Source organism: Rosa rugosa, chromosome 4 (genome assembly GCF_958449725.1).
Source record: "Rosa rugosa chromosome 4, drRosRugo1.1, whole genome shotgun sequence".
In the NCBI taxonomy this organism is placed as follows: domain Eukaryota; kingdom Viridiplantae; phylum Streptophyta; class Magnoliopsida; order Rosales; family Rosaceae; genus Rosa; species Rosa rugosa.
The window spans coordinates 9,516,350-9,537,891 of record NC_084823.1 but is presented as its reverse complement, the minus strand read 5'-3'; the positions used below and the strand labels follow the sequence as shown (position 1 = coordinate 9,537,891).

The 21,542-nt window shown below is 37.0% G+C and overlaps 3 protein-coding genes across 3 annotated transcripts; 2 read left to right on the top strand and 1 right to left on the bottom strand.

The window, feature by feature from the left end:
* Positions 1–3,257: 3,257 nt before the first annotated feature.
* On the top strand, positions 3,258–8,572 carry LOC133745647 (VIN3-like protein 2). The gene is made up of 4 exons (XM_062173751.1): positions 3,258–3,395; positions 5,297–5,963; positions 6,786–7,105; positions 7,459–8,572. The coding sequence occupies exons 1-4, from the start codon at positions 3,344–3,346 to the stop codon at positions 8,304–8,306; spliced, it is 1,887 nt and encodes a 628-aa protein (XP_062029735.1). The 5' UTR covers positions 3,258–3,343; the 3' UTR covers positions 8,307–8,572.
* A 234-nt stretch (positions 8,573–8,806) lies between these two features.
* LOC133746175 (uncharacterized) lies at positions 8,807–11,644 on the bottom strand. The gene is made up of 3 exons (XM_062174338.1): positions 11,526–11,644; positions 10,612–10,920; positions 8,807–10,128 (listed from the first exon to the last, which is right to left on the bottom strand). The coding sequence occupies exons 2-3, from the start codon at positions 10,913–10,915 to the stop codon at positions 9,242–9,244; spliced, it is 1,191 nt and encodes a 396-aa protein (XP_062030322.1). The 5' UTR covers positions 10,916–10,920; positions 11,526–11,644; the 3' UTR covers positions 8,807–9,241.
* A 2,403-nt stretch (positions 11,645–14,047) lies between these two features.
* On the top strand, positions 14,048–20,539 carry LOC133745111 (uncharacterized). The gene is made up of 3 exons (XM_062173104.1): positions 14,048–14,343; positions 15,519–16,712; positions 18,600–20,539. The coding sequence occupies exons 1-3, from the start codon at positions 14,184–14,186 to the stop codon at positions 20,135–20,137; spliced, it is 2,892 nt and encodes a 963-aa protein (XP_062029088.1). The 5' UTR covers positions 14,048–14,183; the 3' UTR covers positions 20,138–20,539.
* Positions 20,540–21,542: the final 1,003 nt, after the last annotated feature.

The following is a 21,542-nucleotide window of genomic DNA, read 5'->3' as shown; positions in this document are numbered from 1 at the left end:
GTTCATTTGGTCAGTCTGCCACCCTTCCTTCCTTGTTTAGCTCGGTTTTTCCTAGCCGAAGTAGGAAAATGTGCTAAAGTTGATTTTTCATGCTTCCATAGTAGGCTTTATTTAGCCTCTAAATATATATTTCTAACTTGTCGACAATATATAGCTTGAGCCACTGACTTTGGCTCAATTTCTCCAAGACGTGCCTTGTCAGGCAAAAATGCTCATTTTGGGTCCAAACAGATGCGTAACATCATCTTCAAACAACCTCCACCGCGGTGCGGCCACTAAAGAATTGCTTAGGCACTAAATAGTTGTATATATACGCTTATTCGCTTAATAAAAGAATGATTTTCATTCAGCGTTACATTAATAAAGAAAGATGTGTCTAAAGTGCATGCAAGCTACAGACGCTGTGGCGGGGATATGTCACATGTGATTTTTCGTCATCCCTATAAAGCGCAAAAGATCACAAATCGGTCTATATGAACATGTTTTCAGTGCAATGATAATTCTGAATCCATTTTTTGCGCCTTGTATAGAGTTGTCTGCAGGTTGCAAAGCTTGGCATGCATTATCCAAGTTTTTAATCTATTATGTTTTGATAACAATAATAATTTTGGAGGAGGTCGAAATAGAAATTTGGCAAGGCATGCATTCACAAGCCCCAAGCTTTAAATAACATCAGTACCTTTGGGCGGCCACTAGGGTTTCTCAATGTTTGATGGAAACCAATCTTGATGGTGCATCAATAGGATAATTTAAGGGTGCTTGTTGTTGTTGCTGCTGCTGCTGGGCTTGGTGGCTTGGGGTGTCCACTAGGGTTTCTCAATGTTGGGCCTTTTGGGCTCCTAAAGTTATTTTAGGATTTTAGGTTTTTTAGGGCTTTATTTTTTAGTTTAGTTTTGGGTCTACAATCTTTTTGTTAAAAAAGATGATGGGCCTGTTTTTTTCTTCTTTTGAGGGGGAAAGATCGACAAGAAACTGGTAACTATTATTTTGGAATTATTTAGTTTTTTATTTTTTCCCTTAATTAAAAGAATAACAGTTATAAATGGTCCCTGTGATTTGGGTGATACTCGATATTAACCTTATAGTTTCAAAATGTTTAATTTTACCCTTGTGATTTGCGAAATTGATCAAAGTTAGTCCAAAAGTTAATTTTAACAAAAACTTTGTCATGTGCAAGTCATGTATAAGGATAAGTTTGTCATCTCAATAAAATAAAATAAAATAAAGATAATAAAAAATTCTAAAAAAATAAAACGAAAACAAAATAAATTAGAAAATTTATGGGAAATGAAATTAAAAATAAATAAAAACCAGAATTCCATAACCTCCTATTTGTTTAGTTTCATTTTTCAAATACTATTTAATTTAATTTCTTTTACTATTTTAAATTGAAATGACAAATTTATCCTTACACATGAGGGGTTTTTGTCAAAAATAATATTTGGACCAATATTAATTAATTTCGCAAACCACAGGGATAAAATTAAATATTTTTAAACCACAAGGTTAATTTTGAACATCGCTCCAAACGACTATTTATAACTTTTACCCTAATTAAAAATGATAGGGTGTGCTAGGGGTGTGTTGAGTAGTATGCTTGTGTGAAGGATATGCAAGTGTAGTGTGCTCTATGTAATTGCTTCTTCTGACGGCACTATAGGCAAACTGTTATTATACTGCTTGCTGAAATTAATAAATAGATGACATTTTCAACCAAAAAAAAAACATTATAATAATGCTTTCAACTATATAATTTCAACTATCTAGGATCAATCTGAAATAGTATATTCCTGACCTGAGTCACATTTCTCTCCTCCTCTCCGTTCCCCGTGTCGTAGACGGATACTCCCTCTTCTTCGATGAGGTAGGCAGTTAGGCACTCATATACACTTGACATGCAGTGCCACTAATTTGGGAAAATCTTCAATTGCATTACAGAATATGTTGATACCAATCATATATGTTGAGTGTCTGTTTAAATAATGATGGACTTGGCGTTAAGATCCATGAAATCTCAACTAAAATTGGCTTCTTGCAGATCATGTCCAGGGAGGAATCTGGGAAATGGTTTGGAGAGGAGGGTCCTCGTATTAGCAAATTTGCTTTTGCAATTGCCGTTTTTGTTATGTGGGGTTATTAATGGTGTCAAAACTGGTCTCGTCTACTTGATTCTTGTTAATGCAATTGGGTTTTCCATAGTATAAACTGTTTTGCTATTCTATATTTCTATTATTGATTTGAGACCATGGATTGGCCTTTGTTGCTGTGATATATTGATCTAAAGTTGGTAAAGTAATATTGAAAAAAATAAATTTTATATAAATATATACTATAAAAAAAAAAAAAAAAAAAAATACAAAACCGCCTAGGTGTCATCTAGGCACCTGCCCGCCCGACTAGCGCCTAGCGATTTTTAGAACTTTGGTTATAGTCAGTAAAAGGTTAAAATTAAATAATTAAACTCAAGGGCCTAATACCGTCGCAGCTTTACTCATGAGAGGCATGCAAGACGTAAGGCTCTAGAGATTTTTTCCTACAATTAATCCTACCTTTCTTGGAGACTTTTGGTTTGTTTTTGACACTTAGCCAACACTTGAAGTCGGTAAATAAAGTAAGGAGCCGACCAGTTGTATAATCCTAGAATAGTTGTGATTAAACAACTGGTGTGCCTCACACTTAGAAATGTGTAAATTAGCTATCTCTAAACAATTTGAGTTAAATCTGCATAATTCAAGCTTAAGAGAAGTTCGTTACTACTATATCTTCGACAGCTCGCCAGCTCGGTATGGACATCTCATCCCGAACAAAGCCGATTCTCTATCACTGAGCAACCCATTACATGACTCGATAGGGTAGACCTTGATGGGAAGAAAGGCTTGACGGGATCCATGGAATTAAACCTCGAACCAACCGATCCATCAAGTACAAGGACAACAAATGTAATTTTCCATTATTGCAATTTGGCATTAGAAGGACTTCTTTTTCTACAGAAAATCCATAATGAGCCAATTTGAGTCAGACTCGAAGACTCACATCCACGGCTTTCACTTTTCACAAGAAAACCGAAACCGAAAACCTCGAAAAGCGTCAAACGCCGGTAGGCGCGTGGGCTATCACGCACAAGTAAACAAAAACAAAAACCAAGTAAATTGTCCAATTTGCCCCCCTTCTCTCTCTTTGTGCCAAATCTATTATTTATGGTAAATTTTTATTTTTATTTTTCTTTTATATACTTGGATGCCACTTTTCCTCTCTCTCTCTCTCTCTCTCTCTCTCTCTCCATCAAAATTCTGCTGTAAATCTCTCGGGAGATAAAAATAGAGTCTTTGGCTCTGTTGTGAATATGAAGGACGACCCAGAAGAGAAAGCTTCAGGCATGCACTCTGCATTTTCAGGTTTTCGTCTTTTTTTCGTTTTCCTTGTGAAAAATTTGTGGTGGGATTTATATTTCTCTTCTGCAATTGATTCTGGTGTTTTATTATTTACTCTGTGATTGTTTGTGTTTAAGGACAATGTCACTGATTTTTTTAACTGTTCTGCATCTCTGTTTTGGCTCCATTCGTTTCTTGTGTGTGATTTCCTTTTAACCCTTTTGTTTTTATGAGAGTTTTGTTGCTGTGATTCACAATGTGTGTTGCCAAGTGCGTGAAAATTTCTGGGTTTTGGTTGTTTATTTTGATAATGTATCATGTTGGGGATTCGGGTTATCTGTATGTATCTGGGGTTTTGGGGTTGTTGTGGTTTTTGATGTAACCAGACTTGGGTGTTGGTGACTCCATAGAGTGAGACATTGTTTGTATTGGTTATGGTTTATACACAAGGGAAAAGAGTAAGGTGACTAATGGCAACTTCCCGCATTGCGTATTGCGATTTTGGGATCATTCACCCCTCGAGAGACAAGACTGGTTTATACAACTGTATTTTTCTCTTGGTGAATGATAACTGGTTTTAGTGGGATGGTAATTTGATTAGAATAAGGTCTGTTTCTTCGACTATACATTTTGAGTGATGAAGTTTAGGTTTATATGGGAGGGGGTGACTGAAATAGTGGGTGTTCATCAGTTTCAATTTGCTACTGACCGATTTGTGCTAGTATACATATATGATTTCTATGTTAGGAAGAAACAATATATTTGTGGGGCTGGGATTTTTTACCCACCTATATGAAAAATAAAGAACAATATGTTTGGCCCCTATGGAGATGTCTACCAAGTGCAACGGCGTATCTCAGTTCCTTGTATCATGTTTTTTTACCCCTATTTCAGAACAGTTTTACTTCTGTATTCAGTTTATGTTACCAGGCGTGTGAGACTTTCTATTTTAATTGCTTATTTGCATAATGGTATCATGTTTGTGATTCAGGTTATCTGTATCTGTTCTTTTTTTCTTTTTCCCTTTCAATCTTGTTGGTTGCTCCAAGAAGCATATAGGGAGTCATTGTTCGTTTATTGGTTATGATTTATATGTATGGGAAGAGAGTACGGTGCCTATTGAATTGATGAAAATGCACATTGCCTATTGGGATCATTGACCCCTCAAGAGACAAGACTGGCCTATAGAACTTTGTCTTTTCATGTAGAATAGTTACTCATTGGTCGTGATACAATTAATGTTCGTGTAACAAGTTCTTTTTCTTCGACAAGTCTTATAAAGTTCATGATCTTAACGGCGTCTTGAAAGAAGTGTAGTTTATATAGGATAATAGGAGGGTGACCGACCAATTTATGTATTTTGTTATGAAGGAACAACATGTTCGTGGGGCTTTGGATCTCTAGAGGTAAAGAGTATATAGTTATTTGCCCACACACTTGGCTAGAGTTGAGACGGTTATCCCCATTTACTTCCATTTAAAGACAACATCTCCGGTCTCTACGAGCACAGCATGGTGGAAAAGTCTACCAAGGTCCAAGGTCTTATCTCATGTACAAGCCTGGCTCGTGGTCCAAAGAGTTTAGAATTACCTATTAATAGAAAAAACATGCGAATGAATTTCATGATCTAGAAGAGAACAATTAGAGAAAACCTAATGAGTAGTTCTTCCTCAGCAGACTTACATGAGCCTTATCCTTAAGTAATTGTCACAGCATGGATCTTCCAGAGTTGTGCATGCTCTATTATGGTGTATGTTTGTTGCTTAATATGAAAAGCCAGGAATATAAACTTGAATTGTATAATTTCCTTTACAAATTTCTTGAGTTTCCTATGTTCAACTTCATCTATTTCTTTACTTATAAGACCTCCCAAATTCAATTTTCAATTGTTTTTTTTTTTTTTTTTTTTTTCTCCTTTCCCTCAGGTTTTGTGCTGGACCCTGAAAAATGTAGCAGGCTAAGTTTGGGAGAGAAGAGAGAACTAGTCCATGAGATTGCCCAATGGACAAAAGAAGCTCCAGAGATGCTTAGTTCCTTTAGCCGTAAGGAGCTTGTTGAAATGATCTGTGCCGAACTGGGTGAGGAAAGGAAGTACAGAGGATATACGAAACCTAGACTGATAGATCGCCTGCTAAAGTCAGTTTCTGAGAAATCAAAGAGTAATACTAACAGTAATCCTGAATTTTCTCCAGTCAAAGTAGAAATTGGAAAGAAAAGGAAACAGAGCACAGAAGCTTCCTTTCAACCATTCACTGACCAAGGTCGTGTTTCCATGGTGACTAGTAAAGAAGAACATGCTAAATTCCAACTTTGTCAGAATGCAGCATGCAGAGCTCCCTTAAGTTCAGAGCAATCTTTTTGCAAGAGATGTTCTTGCTGTATCTGCCATCTTTTTGATGATAACAAGGATCCTAGTCTATGGTTGACTTGTGACTCTGACACTGTTGATGAGAATGGTCCATGTGGAATGTCATGCCATCTGGAATGTGCTCTCAAACATGAAAGAGCTGGGATTGTGAAGAATGGTTGCTGTCGCCAGTTGGATGGAAGCTTCTATTGCATTGCTTGTGGAAAGGTCAATGATTTATTGAGGTAATTATTATTTCTTAAGCACCTGTGGATGTTTAAATCTCACTCAATTACATACTTTTTAGATGCATAGGCAATGTATCGAGTGGTACTAGGTCTGGTCTGAACTGACCAGACCTAGAAAATCAAGCAGCTATTCATCAACTTTTGCAGTCGTCTTTGTGTGTCTGTGAACGCATGCAGACACATAGGTACTTGTACTGCAACATTGATTCCACATTGCTCAAGCACAGAATCTCTACAAGTTACTGAAACATGTCTAACTATGTACTGTCATGCCTTCAGATAGATATCCAAACTAGGATCATAGATATTCAACATCTTAACATACATGATGATGTCCAAAATGCATACCCAAGAGTGTCTGACAATGAATCTCCATTTCAGGGAGACAAAGGTGTTACTAACTTAAGTTTGTCTTTGTTTTGCGGAAATGAAGGAAAATAAAGTAAATTTGGGTGAAATTATATTTATGCCGTGGTTGTTTGACCTTAACTGATCATAGGAATGACATCTCAGATATTAACTTGAATTATTTTCTCCAGCCACAGATGGCAAGCATTTAGGTTATGATAATGCATTTGAAACAATTTAGAAAGAAACATTTTAGTTATGTCAACCTTTCTTAGGAAGTCAGCCTATCTATCTTTTAAGTGCTAATCTTTCTTTATTGTTATAAAAACTTCTATTAAATATCAGAATGAAATAATAATTATAAGCCATTTGTGAAGCATATCAGTTTCAATCTCGAACAACCTACCCAACTTAAACTGCTGTTAGCAGCAAGTTTTGACTGTGGCTAATTGGATGGTTGGCTTTGTGCAGAACGTGGAGAAAACAATTAGTGATTGCCAAGGAAGCTAGAAGAGTTGATGCACTGTGTCTAAGGGTTTCTTTATCTCACAAAATTCTTTTGCATACCAAGAAATACCAAAAATTGCAGAACATTGTAGAAACTGCCATAAAAAGCCTGAACGATGAAGTAGGGCCGCTAGAACAGGTTTGTGGAAAGATGGCACGTGGAATTGTTAACAGGCTCTCTTGTGGTGCTGATGTTCAGAAACTGTGCGTTTCTGCAGTTGAATCTTTTGACTCGATGTTTTCTGATCCTTGTTCTGTCCATATGGAAAAGAAAGAACTACCAAGTAAGTTTTTTTTGTTCTAAATTTTTGTTTTCTTGTTTTTGGTAATATTCAAGTCCTCCTCCACATCTGCAGCATCTAGGTTGACCACAGCATCAACAAATTGATTCGGGTACATTTGACTACTGTATAATATGCAAACTACTGGTTGGTAGCATAACCATAGTTAAGTTATAACTAATTGAGATAGGGTGAGAGTACTAGAAATTCTGCTAGCTTAAGGAGAAGAAGAATCAATGTCATTTGGGTTTTAGTTTGAGCCTCCACATGCTGTCAAACAAAATGATTTCTCAGATTTCCAATTCAATTTACATGTATTGTTCATTGTTGCTGCTTATTAAATTCTGTTCCACCAGCTTGCCGCATCCAGTTTGAAGAGTCATCCCCTTCTTCCGTCATCATTGTGCTAGAATATGAGGATCATCTTTTTAACAATTTCTTAGGCTGCCGGCTGTGGCATCGCAAGTCTGATGAGAAGGATTATCCAGACCAACCTTCTTTCATTGTTTTAAGGCCAGAGAAGAAATTTGCTATTGCTGATCTGCATCCTGCAACTGAATATTTCTGCAAGGTATCTTTGTTTAGCAACACACAGACATTGGGTGTTTGGGAAGCTAAATGGGTGACGCCTGCATTGTATGATAGCTCTGTCGCATTAGAGAAACAGACAGGGGAAGAGAATACAGTAATTGGTCAAATTCTTTCCCAAGAAGAATCAACCAATAGTAGTGACATCAAAGGAGATCATCCTGTGAAGTTTCAGTCATCAAATGGGATCAACAAGAACCAGAATAAAGGGCTCTACGCACCGCCTCGTTCAATGGAAACTGCTTCATTGATCAAAGAAGCAGTGTCTCCATTGACACCTTGCAAATCCAATGGAATATGTAAAGCACCGAGCATCAAATGTACAAAGCGAGTGGAGGAAAGTGATTATGAATATTCGGTGAGGGCAATCAAATGGTTAGAGCATGAGGGTCACATAGATGAAGATTTCAGAGTAAAGTTTCTAACTTGGTTCAGCCTGAAAGCTACTATGCAAGAGCGGAGAGTGGTCAGAGTGTATGTGGACACTTTCATTGATGATCCGTCAAGCTTGGCTGGGCAGCTCATCCATACCTTTGTGGAAGAGATTTGTTTTCAGCCAAAAGAATACCAGTTTCTCAGCCTGGGCCTTACACAAGGTTGTGCCATCAAATTTTGAATAGGGAGTTCGTTTTTATCCAGAAAATTAGTGGATAGGACATGGTTTAGAAATGTAGGTTTTTCAGATGGAAACGTAGTCATCTAACTGATCATAGAAAAGAGTTCGCTCTTTGATTTTCATTTCTCTTTTGTTAAGGTTAGGATTAGAGGTTAAATTGCATAATCATCAAGTTTTCTCTATTTTAATTTTTTAACATTTAAATGGAAGGCAAAATGATATAGTGCTTTGATACTCTCCACCTGTGTTTTGGTCAGAGGTTTCACAACTACCGTCTGCAAAACAGCTTCGTGAAATTTTGAGAACCCGCCCAAAATTTTGGTATTTTAAGTTTTTAACAATTGAAACTTTGTTATTTTGCCAAAGAGTTGATTATATATGACAGTTCTATGGAGGTAACTCAGGTGGGTTGATTGACTTCATTTACTATCTTTAAATTGCTCACCTTCCTCACAGTTGTAAGCGCAAACATCACATTGTATACAGAGAAAAGAAACCAGTTTCTAAGTAACTTTAAGGGGCACTGGGTTGCAAAAGCGCAACCGGGTTTTTCCAGTACAATGTTGAACATAAAGATAAAATTGAGAACTCCAACTGCAAATTGATCCTCCATTACAGCCTTGACTGAAAAAGCATGCCATCTAAAATACTAGCACGCCATGTTATAACAAGTTCCAAAAGCCAGCAGTTAGTTTCTAAGAAAAAGTTACAAGCCTTTTGATCCATCCAATATCCAGACTATTGACAAGTGAATGCACAGTGAGAAATCTGATTCCAGAATTGAGTGAATTGCGGTATAGTATTGACACTGGATGATGGGAATGAGATGGCCAAGTACTTCCCAACACTGAATTTATGTTCAACCCTTCTGAATGTAGCTTTGCATTTTTCTGATAGGTGCATTGTACAGCATTCCTGGAACTCAGGGCCAATTGCTACGAGGTTGATGCCTCATTAATAGTTTCATTCAATGAGGCAGCCAAGTATTCTGCCAAGTTTGGCTGTGGAGTGGACCTGTTTGAACCTTCTGAAACGCTTGCTTTATTTTTGTTACCATTGAAGGGAGTATCTACCCCCTTCCGGATAACAGGTGGCAGAGCTTTCCATGTAACAGGTGACAAACCTTTCCATGGATCTTCTTCAACCATGGAAGCATTGTAAAACTGTTCTGGACCCAATGGACGACCATCAGAACCCCGCCCACGTCCACCTCGCCATCCTGACCCAGAGCGCCCCCTACCTCTACCTGAACTTGATCTAGGACTATGACTACCTCCATGTACTGAATGAGGGCTTGGACTATGACTGACCCAGTGCCCCCTACCTTGCCGAGTATTGGAACCAAACCCAGGGCTTCTAGGTGGTCCAAATCCAGGGCTTCCTTGTGGCCCAAATCCAGGGCTTCCTGGTGGTCCAAATCCTGGGCTTCCTGGTGGTCCAAATCCCGAGCTTCCCGGTGGCCCAAATCCTGGGTTTCCCGGTGGCCCAAATCCGGGGCTTCCCGGAGGTCCAAATCCGGGGTTTCCTGGTGGCCCAAATCCGGGGCTACCTGGTGGTCTAAATCCGGGGCTACCTGGTGGTCTAAATCTAGGGCCAGGAAAACTGCTTTCTCTTGAGGGATCAGGAGGGAAATTATAACTCGCCGGACCTTGAGCTCCATTCCAGACTTCAGGTGGATTTGTATGATGCATGACAAAAGGTCTCACCATTCCTGTGGGATTTCTCTGAGGAACAAAGTTTTGTTGGTACATTCTCTGGTCTGGTGAGTAATTGCTCTGAAACTGATGAGGTGGAGGAGGCATTTCAGGGTTCCTTGGTCTTCCTAAATCATCATTCAAAGAACCAAAATCAAGAGGAAAGCAAAGACTAAAAAACAAAAAAAAGATAAAAGGACAGGTAACAAAGAGGAACTCTCAGTGTCGAGTACTTTGGCATGAAGCATTCCAAGCATGCATCACATATTACAAGATGACACTTCTTCTGTTCGAATAAGTTAAATGACACTTGCAACGGAATGAAATTCCAACAAGCGCAATAAAACTTTTTCCAGCACACATAATGACAAAACAATCCATCATGTTACCCATAGTTTCCAGTTTGCCAAAGGTCTCCAAGAAGAGCTTAGAAACAATTTAGTTTCACTTTTTAAACCACTTTCTTATACACAAAAGAATACAAGAACTTATTCTCTATATCCCACACTAATACAGTTCATTAAATTTGAAAAACAAAATCAAATGAGGCAACCATGTATGATTATATGACAGCCAGCAGAAAGCAAAACGTTTTTAACATAATACAGTACCTGAAAGTGGTGGAGGAAACCTTCGCATAGGAAGACCACCAGTATCTGAATGTTTGAAACTATTTGACGCAATCTGATCACCAACTTTACATCGCTTAGTGTCTGAAGAGAAGCCCGCCATAGGGTCTGTATAAAAACCAAACCTCGAAGGAGCACAGGGCTCCTCCTGCACCACATTCACATTATCATCAGCCAGAGGATTGGAAAGGTAACCGGGTACATCTGAACTTGTATCATTATGAGAAGCTTCAGCTTCTAGGCGCATTGCTCTTAGTCGTTCCTTTCTCTTCTCTGAAGTCTCCATCTAACCTGAACACTTAAACATTGTCACAAATCCATTTGAATAAAGATTTACTTATCGATTTCAAACCTTTTCACTTTCTTTCAAGCAAAGCTATACGCGGTCAAAAAAACACATTTCAGCCTCAACCTACTTGAACAATACTTGAATTCAAAAAAGAAAATACCTTCAAGAAACATCTAACACTACAACATTTTAAGAAAATTCCCAATTAACTTAACATTAAGAACCCCAAAACCCTCATCAATTTCGTCATTAAATTGTAAAATTCCAAAAGTATTATTAACCCTATCCCTAAATTTTGTAACTTGACTCATTCCCCCTCTTAATATGCTTCACCTAAGCTTGATTCCCATGACCCGCATAGCCCTAACCCTATGTTCGACATGGAAATCGTCACAAAATAACAGTAAAAGTAAGGAATTAGCAACAAAAATAAAACAGTAAAATGTAGAAGCCAAAAAGTTTTCAAATTACAAGTAGAAGCTTGGTATATACTGGAATCGAACATTGCAACAAAATTAATCTCAGGAAAAAAAAAAAAAAAAGTAGAATCGTAAAGATTAATGTGGAGTTAAACCCTAGTAGAGATAAGAGGGAGAAAAGAGAGTACCTGACGAGTTCTGGGCGAAGTTCTTGAGCTTGATCGTTGGGTACAGAGAGGAGAGAGGAGAGAGGAGGAGGAGATGTTTTCTGCAAATTCTGAAACTTTGAGTCTTGGATTTAACCTAAACTGGGCTCTGGGACGATGAAGTCTTGTCAAAATAGGATATGTTGGGCCGGGTTGAGTTGACTTGGGCCCATTTTGTAAAATGAATTTGTAATTCACAACAAAACTGTATTTTCATGGATGGAGCTATAGAATTTTGATGTCAAAACTTCACTAAAATATTAGTTTTCTATAATGTCCTTTACAATAATTATTAAAAAATTCATAATAAATCATTTAAATGAAAACTTAAAAAACATAAATATATAAAATTGAAGAAGTTAGTATAAGAAATCTTTTCCCGTTTTTATTATTTTCAACAATAATACATGCATCGCACGGGTATGAAGTTAGTACCTTTAAAATGAGATTTCTAAGTGAATTTATAAATTGACGGTTGGATGCTTATGTGTTGAAGTAGTAATGCTTCAACGAAAATTTGGACTACTTGTCAGTTATTGATTTAAAAGTCCTTGTACTGTTGTACAGTTCTAATTTTAAACTACTCAATCCTCGTAGTCTTTTTAAAGTCCTCACTAGAGACTCTCTCATACTTAATGAAAAATAAAAAATTTACCCACTTTTTTTGTAACTTAGAGACATGTAACTGAACGGCAATAGAGAACAATAAACTTGATTATGATTGTAGAATTGTGTAAAGATAAAAACCAATGCTCCAACCAAATATGTGTGTGTGTGTGTATGTGGATGAGAGCGATGGACACATTGATTGATCACAAAGTCGAAAGTGCCAAAACTTGTATAACACATTACAAAATTGGACAAGTTAAGGGTACGTGTACGGTAGCATGATCCAAATGAAGATTCTAGTACAAATTACAAACTTTACATCTACCAGGGCCACTTGGCAAGGTATGGAGGGTAAAATGGGTCAAAGAATGGTCGACTAATTATCAATTCTTTTGGTCTTGTCGAATTGTTTGTCTTTTTTTTTTTTTTTAATTAAACCGAAATCGGGGGACAATATCATTAAACTCAATCTAGGTTCTTATTGTAATCTGGGGTTTAGGCTCAATGTCCCCCCCTTGTCTTCGACAGTTTCATTTATGGAGGCTTGAGGGCAGCCACACCGGCCCTTATTTCAAAAAAAAAAAAAAAAAAAAAATGGTCATTACATATTTCATTCGCTGCCATCACAGACAAGAAAATGTGTTATAAACTTTTTAGCTTTTTTTTGTTGAAGGGATAAGCTTTCTAGTTATAGTTATATGTAAATTACATTGAAAAATTAATATTTACAAGATATTTATGCCTGTGAAATTGATAATCTTTCTATCCATATACAAATCACTTTGTTAGTAATTTCAAAATTTTCTCCATTAAAAATGTACAAAATAAATCTAAGACTAATTAATTCAATAAAGTTTGACTCTTTTGGGTTCTTGATCGAGTTTGACTCTATTTTTTTTTTCTTTTTATTGCCAATGAGTTTGACATTTTCTTAAGACTCCTGTCTCCTCACTCTGTGTACTACAGTCAATTAGCAAATGTTGCACCATGTCCTTGTGTACTTTTGCAGCTAGCCTCAACCTTACGTCATTTTCAGTTTTTCACAGTAAGGTCAAGATTTTTTTTTTTTTTTCTGGTCAAGATTAAATTCTAATATTCCTTGTTTGTTTTTCATTACTGAAAAATAAAAATGGGAAGTGAAATCTACATTTTCTAATTTGTAATCCACATTGCCTCTTTCTTTCTTTAGTCAAAATTCTTATAAAAGACAAAATTTAAGTTACCAAAAAAAAATAAACATAGAGTGTGGATTGTAAAATAAGAAGTACAAATTTCACTTCCCATAAAAATTGAATCTTTCTACAAATGGCTTTGTGCTGTTTTTAGAATTAGGGTTCATAAATTAGGGCAAAATATGAAATACATTACTCTTTTTTTTTCTTTTTTTTTTTTGTGTAAACTGAGGTCAGCCCTTTATTGAAATTGAAAGATTACAATGAGATGATGCAAAAATACATCAATAACCAAAATAAACAATACGAAAGGAAAAGATGCAAAAATTGCATAAGAATATAAAGAAGAATAAATAAGGCAAGAGTAACAGCGTCGAAATGCATGATTGATTTTACACTACTGATTACAGCCGTGTAGTGAATTGAGTAGTCGGTGGTTTGACTACCCATGCAAATCCAATGCACAAATTGATAAAAGTCAATTTGGCGCAGAATTGAGGGCACTCTTCCACCTAAAGATCGAAGCCGGCCAAGGGTGTGAAATACATTACTCATGTTTTTCCTCCAAATTTGGTCAATCAGGAAAAAAGTAATTTCCAAAACAGAGAAAACAACTCTAAGCTGTATTCCAAATATGCATAATCTAGAAGGTCCAAAAAGTAATAAAAATAAAAAAGGGCGTTCATTTTAAGGAAACAGACACAAAGATCCTCCCTGTCCCTGTCCCCTAAAGAAACAAGACCCTCTTGGGAATTTGGGATAGAGTTTAGAATCTCTGAGAAATTTACCATATGAGCAAGTCTCTCTCATTGTATATATTTTCACAACACTGGGAGTGAAACTCAGAGCCATTTGGAAAATGGGTTTGGAGGAAAAGGTTACCAGAAGCATGCCCAGAAATTACTTAAAGAAATGGAAAGCTCGGAGGCCACTCACAATTTGCAAGCATGGCTTCTTTGACCTGAGTCATGTGTCTCCACTGGTCTTCATCTACCTGTTGAAAGAGTTTTGCTCTAGGGGTATGCTACTTTTTCCCCTCACTCTCTGATTTCACTGTCTGTAAGCACATTCTGTTTCTGCTGTGATGATGTCTTGAATTGAAATTTACTCACTTTTCTGATGCTTTAGTTGCCAATAGAGAACACTCAATACTGTGTGCTTTAGTTGTTCATAGAATTAAGCATGGGAGGGACTGGCTTTGTTGGCTTATACCAAAGATTTGATCTTTAATTTAGCTTGTTCTGCTTTTAATTCAGTACTGGTAGTCCTTTACTCAAATCACTAGTTTTTGGCTAGTTATAATCCAAATTGTCTTCTGGTTTGTGTTGTTAAGAATACATCTGTTAGGTCTATTGACTAGTTGTTCCACCAAACTTATGTCCTGGAGGCAGGTATAGGCATACAGAGGGTAGAAGCATTTAGGAGGTTAAGTATTCATATGACTACATGTTCAGTCTTACCATGCATCTAGTCTGTGTGTCTCTCAAATATTTGAAAGGCACTGTGGAAGATGAATGATTGCACAGTTCCATTGCAAATTTGAAGAATTTGTTATGAGATCTTAGTTCATGTGTAAGGTTTCCAGAATACTCTTGTTTCAGTCGATTTCCAAATGAAATGAGTTTCGTTATGCATGATGTCTTGTGTTTTTTGTTTGGCTAGTCTTTCTCTGAAGGCTAGGAGACTCATTTACCTAATTGCACTTCTTCGTGTCTGCTCTCTAGGTTTCACAGTATTCCATATTTAGTTCAAGTATAGAGAAGGAATCTTTCTACAAATACTTTGCCTAACTTTGAACACGTAATGATGTAACGGTCAGTATGGGATTTAAGCACTACATTTCTATTGCGGTGTGATGCAGTAGGATTACCAGTTCAGGAGTTCAAATTGGGACAAATATGAAATGCATGCCTCATGTATTTGGTCTATAAATGCACAACTCATGTTGTTTCGTTAATAAATGTAATCATTTCACCTGAAGAAAGAACAAAATATTTTCCTAAACAGAAATAACAATCACACAAGGCATTTATTAATGAAAAAAAAAAAAAACTATTTCTCTCCTTGAAATTGTTGCACGACAAAGGTCAGTGTCAGAACTTTCATGACCTTATTTACTCAATTTCAGCCTGTATTTTGGAGGTGATGATTCTTTCCTGTTTGTGTTTTTCTCATTGGTTCTTTCATCTAATAGGCAAATGTAAGGCAACAAAGAAGTTCCAAGCTCTTGAAGAACAGGTCCATATAGTGCTACACAATGACCCCCAACCTGGACGAGCTACTTTTGTTGTTCAGTGCCTCTATGTCTTACCTATAATTGGAGTGTACTCTCAAGGATTCAGTCATTTAATTATATCTGCTCTTTCTCGTTTCCTAAGAATAGAAGCTTCCATGGGGGACTCTCTGCAAGCAAAAGACCTTGCTGCCCAGTTATTTCTCGACATTGTTGGTGGATATGTCAACCATGATAACAGGATTGTTGAGAAGATATTTGAAGTTTTTGATGTTCAGTTGGAAAACATTGAGAAAGTAATGCGCCAGAATGCAAAGAATGATTGCATTTATGACATTGCAAAAAAATTTGTTGAGCAATATATAATTAACTTGATTGAGTCTGAATCATATATGACGGCTGTTAGTCTATTAAAGCACTTCTCTATCCGCCAGTTTGGGAAATCTTTTCTTCTTAGTATGATACGAAGCAAGCAATTTGAGGCAGCAGAAAAATGGGCAACATTCATTGGAAAGCCAATGTTATGTGTTCTTGTCCATGAGTACATTGACAGGGATATGCTAAAGAATGCTAAGGAGGTTATGCAGAAAAACAATTTCGTGCAGGATTTCCCTGATATTTATTGCAAGTATGAAGAGAGCTTGCTAAAGAAACTAGCAGATAAAGGATGCTGGGAGATGGCAGAAGCAAGGACAAACTGTAATAGGCATCTTCTTGAATATCTGGTTTCTTTAGCAATGGAGGCTGGTTGCTTAGAGAAGGTTGATGAATTATGTGATCGATACTCGCTCAAAGTGCCTGAGCCAAGTCTTCATTGTGTGCATCAGGATGAGGTGCTTGTAGAAGATATCATTTGTGTTGATAAAGTTGATGCTTCTAATGAAGCAACCTGTCAAATTGAGGAATCCAAAGTCGTAGGTCTTGATCATGAATGGAAAGTGTATTATGTAGAAGGAGGTACAAAAAATATGGTTTGTATCATGCCAGTTGCTTCAGGGAAGATGGAGGAAAAGGTTACTAGCAGAAGGCCCAGAAATTACTTAAAGAAGTGGAAATCTCAGAGGCCACTCACCGTTTCCAAGCATTGTTTTTCAGACCTGAAGTATATTTCTCCCCCGGTGTTCATCTACCTTTTCAAAGAGTGGTACTTTAGGGGTATGTTACTTTTCCTCATTCATTGTATTCACCGTCTTTAAGCTCATTCTGTTTCCTCTGTGATGTCTTGAATTGAATTGAGCTCATTTTTTTGATGCTTTAGTTGCCAAGAGTGAAAACTGTGTGCTTTAGTTGTTCATAGATATAAGCATGGGAAAGACTTGTCTTGTTACCTCTTACCAAAGATTTGGTTTTCAAGTTAGCTTCTGTTTGGAAAGCTTAGGCTCAAACAGCTTCTTGTGCTTTTAATTCTGTACTGGTAGACCACCTGATATGAAGGTCATTTACTCAGTTACTAACTTCTGCCTATTTATGTTCAAAATTATCTACTACTTTTTGAAGAATTGACATCTGTTAGCTGATCTAGCTGTTCCAAAAACTTACGTCCTTAAGGTGGTAGGCATACAGAGGTTAGATGCATTTAAAGATCTTTAAGTACTCGTGGAACTAAAATGTTCAGTCTTACTGAGTCTGTTCTCCAAATATTTTAAGGTACTGTCCCCTCATGAGAATGGTTGCACAATTACATTGCAAATGGAGTTGAAATTTGTTAAAAGACATTAATTATGGTGAACAAGTGTTGCAAGGTTTCCAGGATGCACTTGTTTCATCGATTTGCAAATAAAATTAGTTTCATTATGCATATCTCTTGTGTGTTCTTTCCGGCTAGTATTTCTCTGAAGGCTAGGAGTCTTAGCCTGATCAGGCACTGTTTGTGTTTCTTCCCTCTAGGTTTTGTTGCTTCCTTTTTTGTTTTCAAGCATTGAGAAGGATTTTCTACATAGTAATTTGCCTAACTTTGAAGACATAATGTTACAACGTCCATTATGGGCACCAAACACTAGATTTCTATTGCAGCGTGGCTGTAGGGTTACCAGTTTGGGGGTTCAAATATAGGAAAGATATGAAATTCATTTCTCACGTATTCGGTCATTTCTCAGTATGCATGTTTTTTTGTTAATAAATGCACTAATTATTACACTCTAATAAAGAATGAAGTATTTTCCAATATGAACATGACCATAAACTGTTTATAAAAGGAAAGAAAAAAAAGAAAGAGAGAGAGAAAAAAAAAAAGATCTTCCCTCAAAAACTGTCATGGGGTTGAAGCTGAGGTCAGAACTTAGAGTAACAAGATCATCAAATTTGGCACTTTTTTGTAGGCAATGCTGTTTTGGTTGCTGGGAGTCTAGTAGACAGGAAATGTCTTTCATTTTATTCTATCCTTTTAGACTGGAAGGCTGTTGTTTGTTGATGGTTATTGTTGGTTAGTTCTTGGGTAGTAGATTTTTTATGTTACTTTTCAGTTTTTCATCTCTAGTTGAGCTTTCTTCATGTATTATAGGAACCCTTTTTAGTTTTTAATTTATTTATTTTTATTCATACCTCTTGAAAGAGAATTTTTTTTAGAATTTTTTTTCTCAAGGTTAGGGGTATTATTAATATTCCCTCAATAATGAATTTCACCGTCTCCAAGTGCCATTCTGTTGTGATGTCTTCAATTGCAGATATCTCATTTTCTCCGGCTAATTTGGAAAGCAAATAAATAAGCTTTAAGAGTGCGAACATTGGTGAATCCACACCTATAGACGGATTTGCTCTTCACCTCTTGATGATTTAAACATGAAAATTTGATTGTGTCCCATACCATATATTTGCTTCTTAAATTAGCTGATAGTTTTGCTCCACATAATGGTGGTTTGCTTCTGTTTTGTTTTTTCCTTTTTTCATCATCAAGATTACTTAATTACAGTTTTTTTGTTGCAAGTTACCCAAAAAAAAAAAAAAAGTATTGAATTGAGACTTTGTTCAGGACCTTATTTTCTCAACTTTTCAGCGAGTGCTTTGGAGGTGCTGATTGTTTCCTGTTTGTTTGTTCTCTGATAGGCAAATGTAAGGCAATGAAGAAGTTCCAAGCTCTTGAAGAATGGGTCCATCTAGTACTGCAAAATGATCCCAAACCTGGACGAGCTACTTTTGTTGTTCAGTGCCTCTATATCTTGCATATATTTGGATTACACTCTGAAGGGTTTAGTCATTTAATTATATCTGCCCTCGGTCGCTTCCCAAAAATAGAAACTTCCATGGGGGACTCTTTGAAAGCCAAAGACCTTGCTGCCCAGTTCTTTCTTGACATTGTTAATGGCTTTGTCAACCATGATGAGAGGATAGTTGAGAAGATATTTGAGGTTTTTGATGTTCAGTTGGCAAACATAGAGAAAGTAATGCACCAGAGTGAAAAGAATGATTGCAGTTTTGACATGGCACAAAAGTTTGTTGAGCAATATATTTTTAAGTTGATAGAGTCTGAATCATATATGACTGCAGTTACTCTATTAGAGCACTTCTCTATCCGCCAGTTTGGCAAATCTTTTCTCCTCAGTATGATAGAAAGCAAGCAATTCAAAGCAGCGGACAAATGGGCAACGTTCATCGGAAATCCCATGTTATGTGTTCTTGTCCATGAGTACATCGACAGGAATATGCTAAAGAATGCTAAGGAGGTTATGCTGAAAAACAATTTCCAACAGGAATTCCCTGATGTTTATCACAAGTACAAAGAAAGATCACTAAAGAAACTAGCAATAAAAGGATGCTGGGACGTTGCAGAATCAAGGACAAAAGGTAATAGGCAACTTCTTGAATATCTGGTTTATTTAGCAATGGAGGCTGGTTACTCAGAGAAGGTTCATGAAATATGTGATCGATACTCACTGGAAGGTCTCCTCAATGTCAAAGTGCCTGAGCCAAGTCTTTGCTATTTGCGTCTCGATGAGCTGGCTGTAGAAGACATCATTTGGGTAGATCAAGTTGATGCTTTACATAACGCAGCCTGTCATATTGAAGAAGCCAAAGTCATAGGTCTTGATTGTGAATGGAGACCAAATTATGAAAAGGGAGGTGAAGAAAATAAAGTTTCTATCATGCAACTTGCTTCTGGGAAGGTGGTTTTCATCCTTGACTTGATCAAGTTATTTGAAGATGTGCCTGATGTCTTGGATGACTGCTTAACTCGCATTTTTCAGTCTCCTAAGATACTAAAACTTGGTTATGCTTTCGTCTATGATACAAGGCATCTAGCTGATTCATATGGAGAGCTAAACTGTTTCAATCACTATCAGATGCTTCTGGACATTCAGCATGTATTTAAAGAACAAGGGGGTGGTCTATCTGGGCTTGTACAGAAAATACTGGGAGTTGGTTTGAACAAGACAAGAAGGAACAGCAATTGGGAGCAACGGCCTTTGACGCCTAATCAGCTGGAATATGCAGCCATCGATGCAGCTGTACTGCTTCACATATTTGACCGTGTTTGCAGTCATTCTCAAACTGCTTATGGAGAAAGACTTGGAAAACTCGACTGGGAATCCTGCATCTGTCCCCGCTTGGATAACATCAAGAAGTCCAAAAAGGGACACCAGTGAGTTGTCAGAAGCTGAGGACAAAGGAGCATCAGCAATTTTCTTTTTATTGTAAGTGCATTAGCAATCTCATTTTTCTTTTCTTGTTCTTGCCTTTCAGTCTCCTCATGCCGCCAGTGAAATCACCGTGGACCACCTTGTGGACTTTAGAGATGATTAGACTCTAAAGGCAACATGCCAGGGCTCACATACACTGGCCGAGCATTAGCAATTTAGCTGTGTAGTTGAAATTTTCCTTTCCATTGCATTTGGCTATAATCACCTGTTTCCTTTCCATTTAGTTATGAAAGAGACTGTCTTATTGTTGGTTATGCCAAAAGTAAAACGTCTTAATTAGGAGTGTTTGAATTACCTGTCCAATGTGGTTTTTTTTTTCTAATGCCACTGAATATATCCAGTGGATCCTTACAAGTTTTACTTGTCAAGCTTGTGATACTAACAACCTCGCTAAAATTCTATTAATCTGCTAGCAAGTTTTGAAGTTGAGGAATAATTGGACTTTCAGATATATTAAATCTCATCCTACTCGAGTTGTTCTTCCTACTCGGTAGGTCTTGTTGTACCAAAATTACACCATGTGTTGAAATTAATTTTGATGGTTTTGTTTCATGAGGAATCAAGCTGCACTTAATTGGTTTTGTCATCAGATATGATCAAGTTCCTGATTTATATTGGAATCAGCACAAAAGCTGAGTTATAAGGGTTCTCTTTGCTGGGGTAATGCACTGATGTGGTTTGCTGAAAGGAAACCCAATGGATTGGCTTTCCCCTGGGCTTGGAAAATTAAAAATTCCCATGGAGTTCCCATTTGAGAGGAAAGTTATTAAGAAATTCTCAGTTTTCTTGTGAGGTAATCCTCCCATTCCATTTTTTCTTTGTCTAGAAAACTTGTTTCTATTCTTCTGTTTACCCAACATCGAAGAATTTTCCAATGCCTCAAATTCACGAACCAAACGAGTAAAGCTATTAATGAAGCTCTTTCGTGCACCGAGTTGTGGAATGTAACACAAAGTATTACCAAAGAGAAGCGTTCCATTCCTTAGCAGATCGAAGTCTCAGATATTTGTCATCGACATGCAACTTCTATTCTTGAGAAAAAGGACTTCAATTTAATTCATAAAATTTCGCTGTTATGATCAATCTCGAGGGCATGACAAAAGAAGTTAATGCTAAGTAATCTCACATTCGGCGATAAGATCTTATAATTGAAAATTAAAAAAAAATGAACTCAAACATAAATTTTCTTGTGACATCCCTAAGACAAAATAGAGGAATAAACGTATGCAACAAGTTGGGAAGGTAAAATCTAACGTTTCCATAAAGGAGTAGGCAATAATCTAAGGATTTCCTTTTCCAAGCAAATTTCTCCTTGATACTAAAGGAATGTATGTACTCCAAGGAGCTAAGG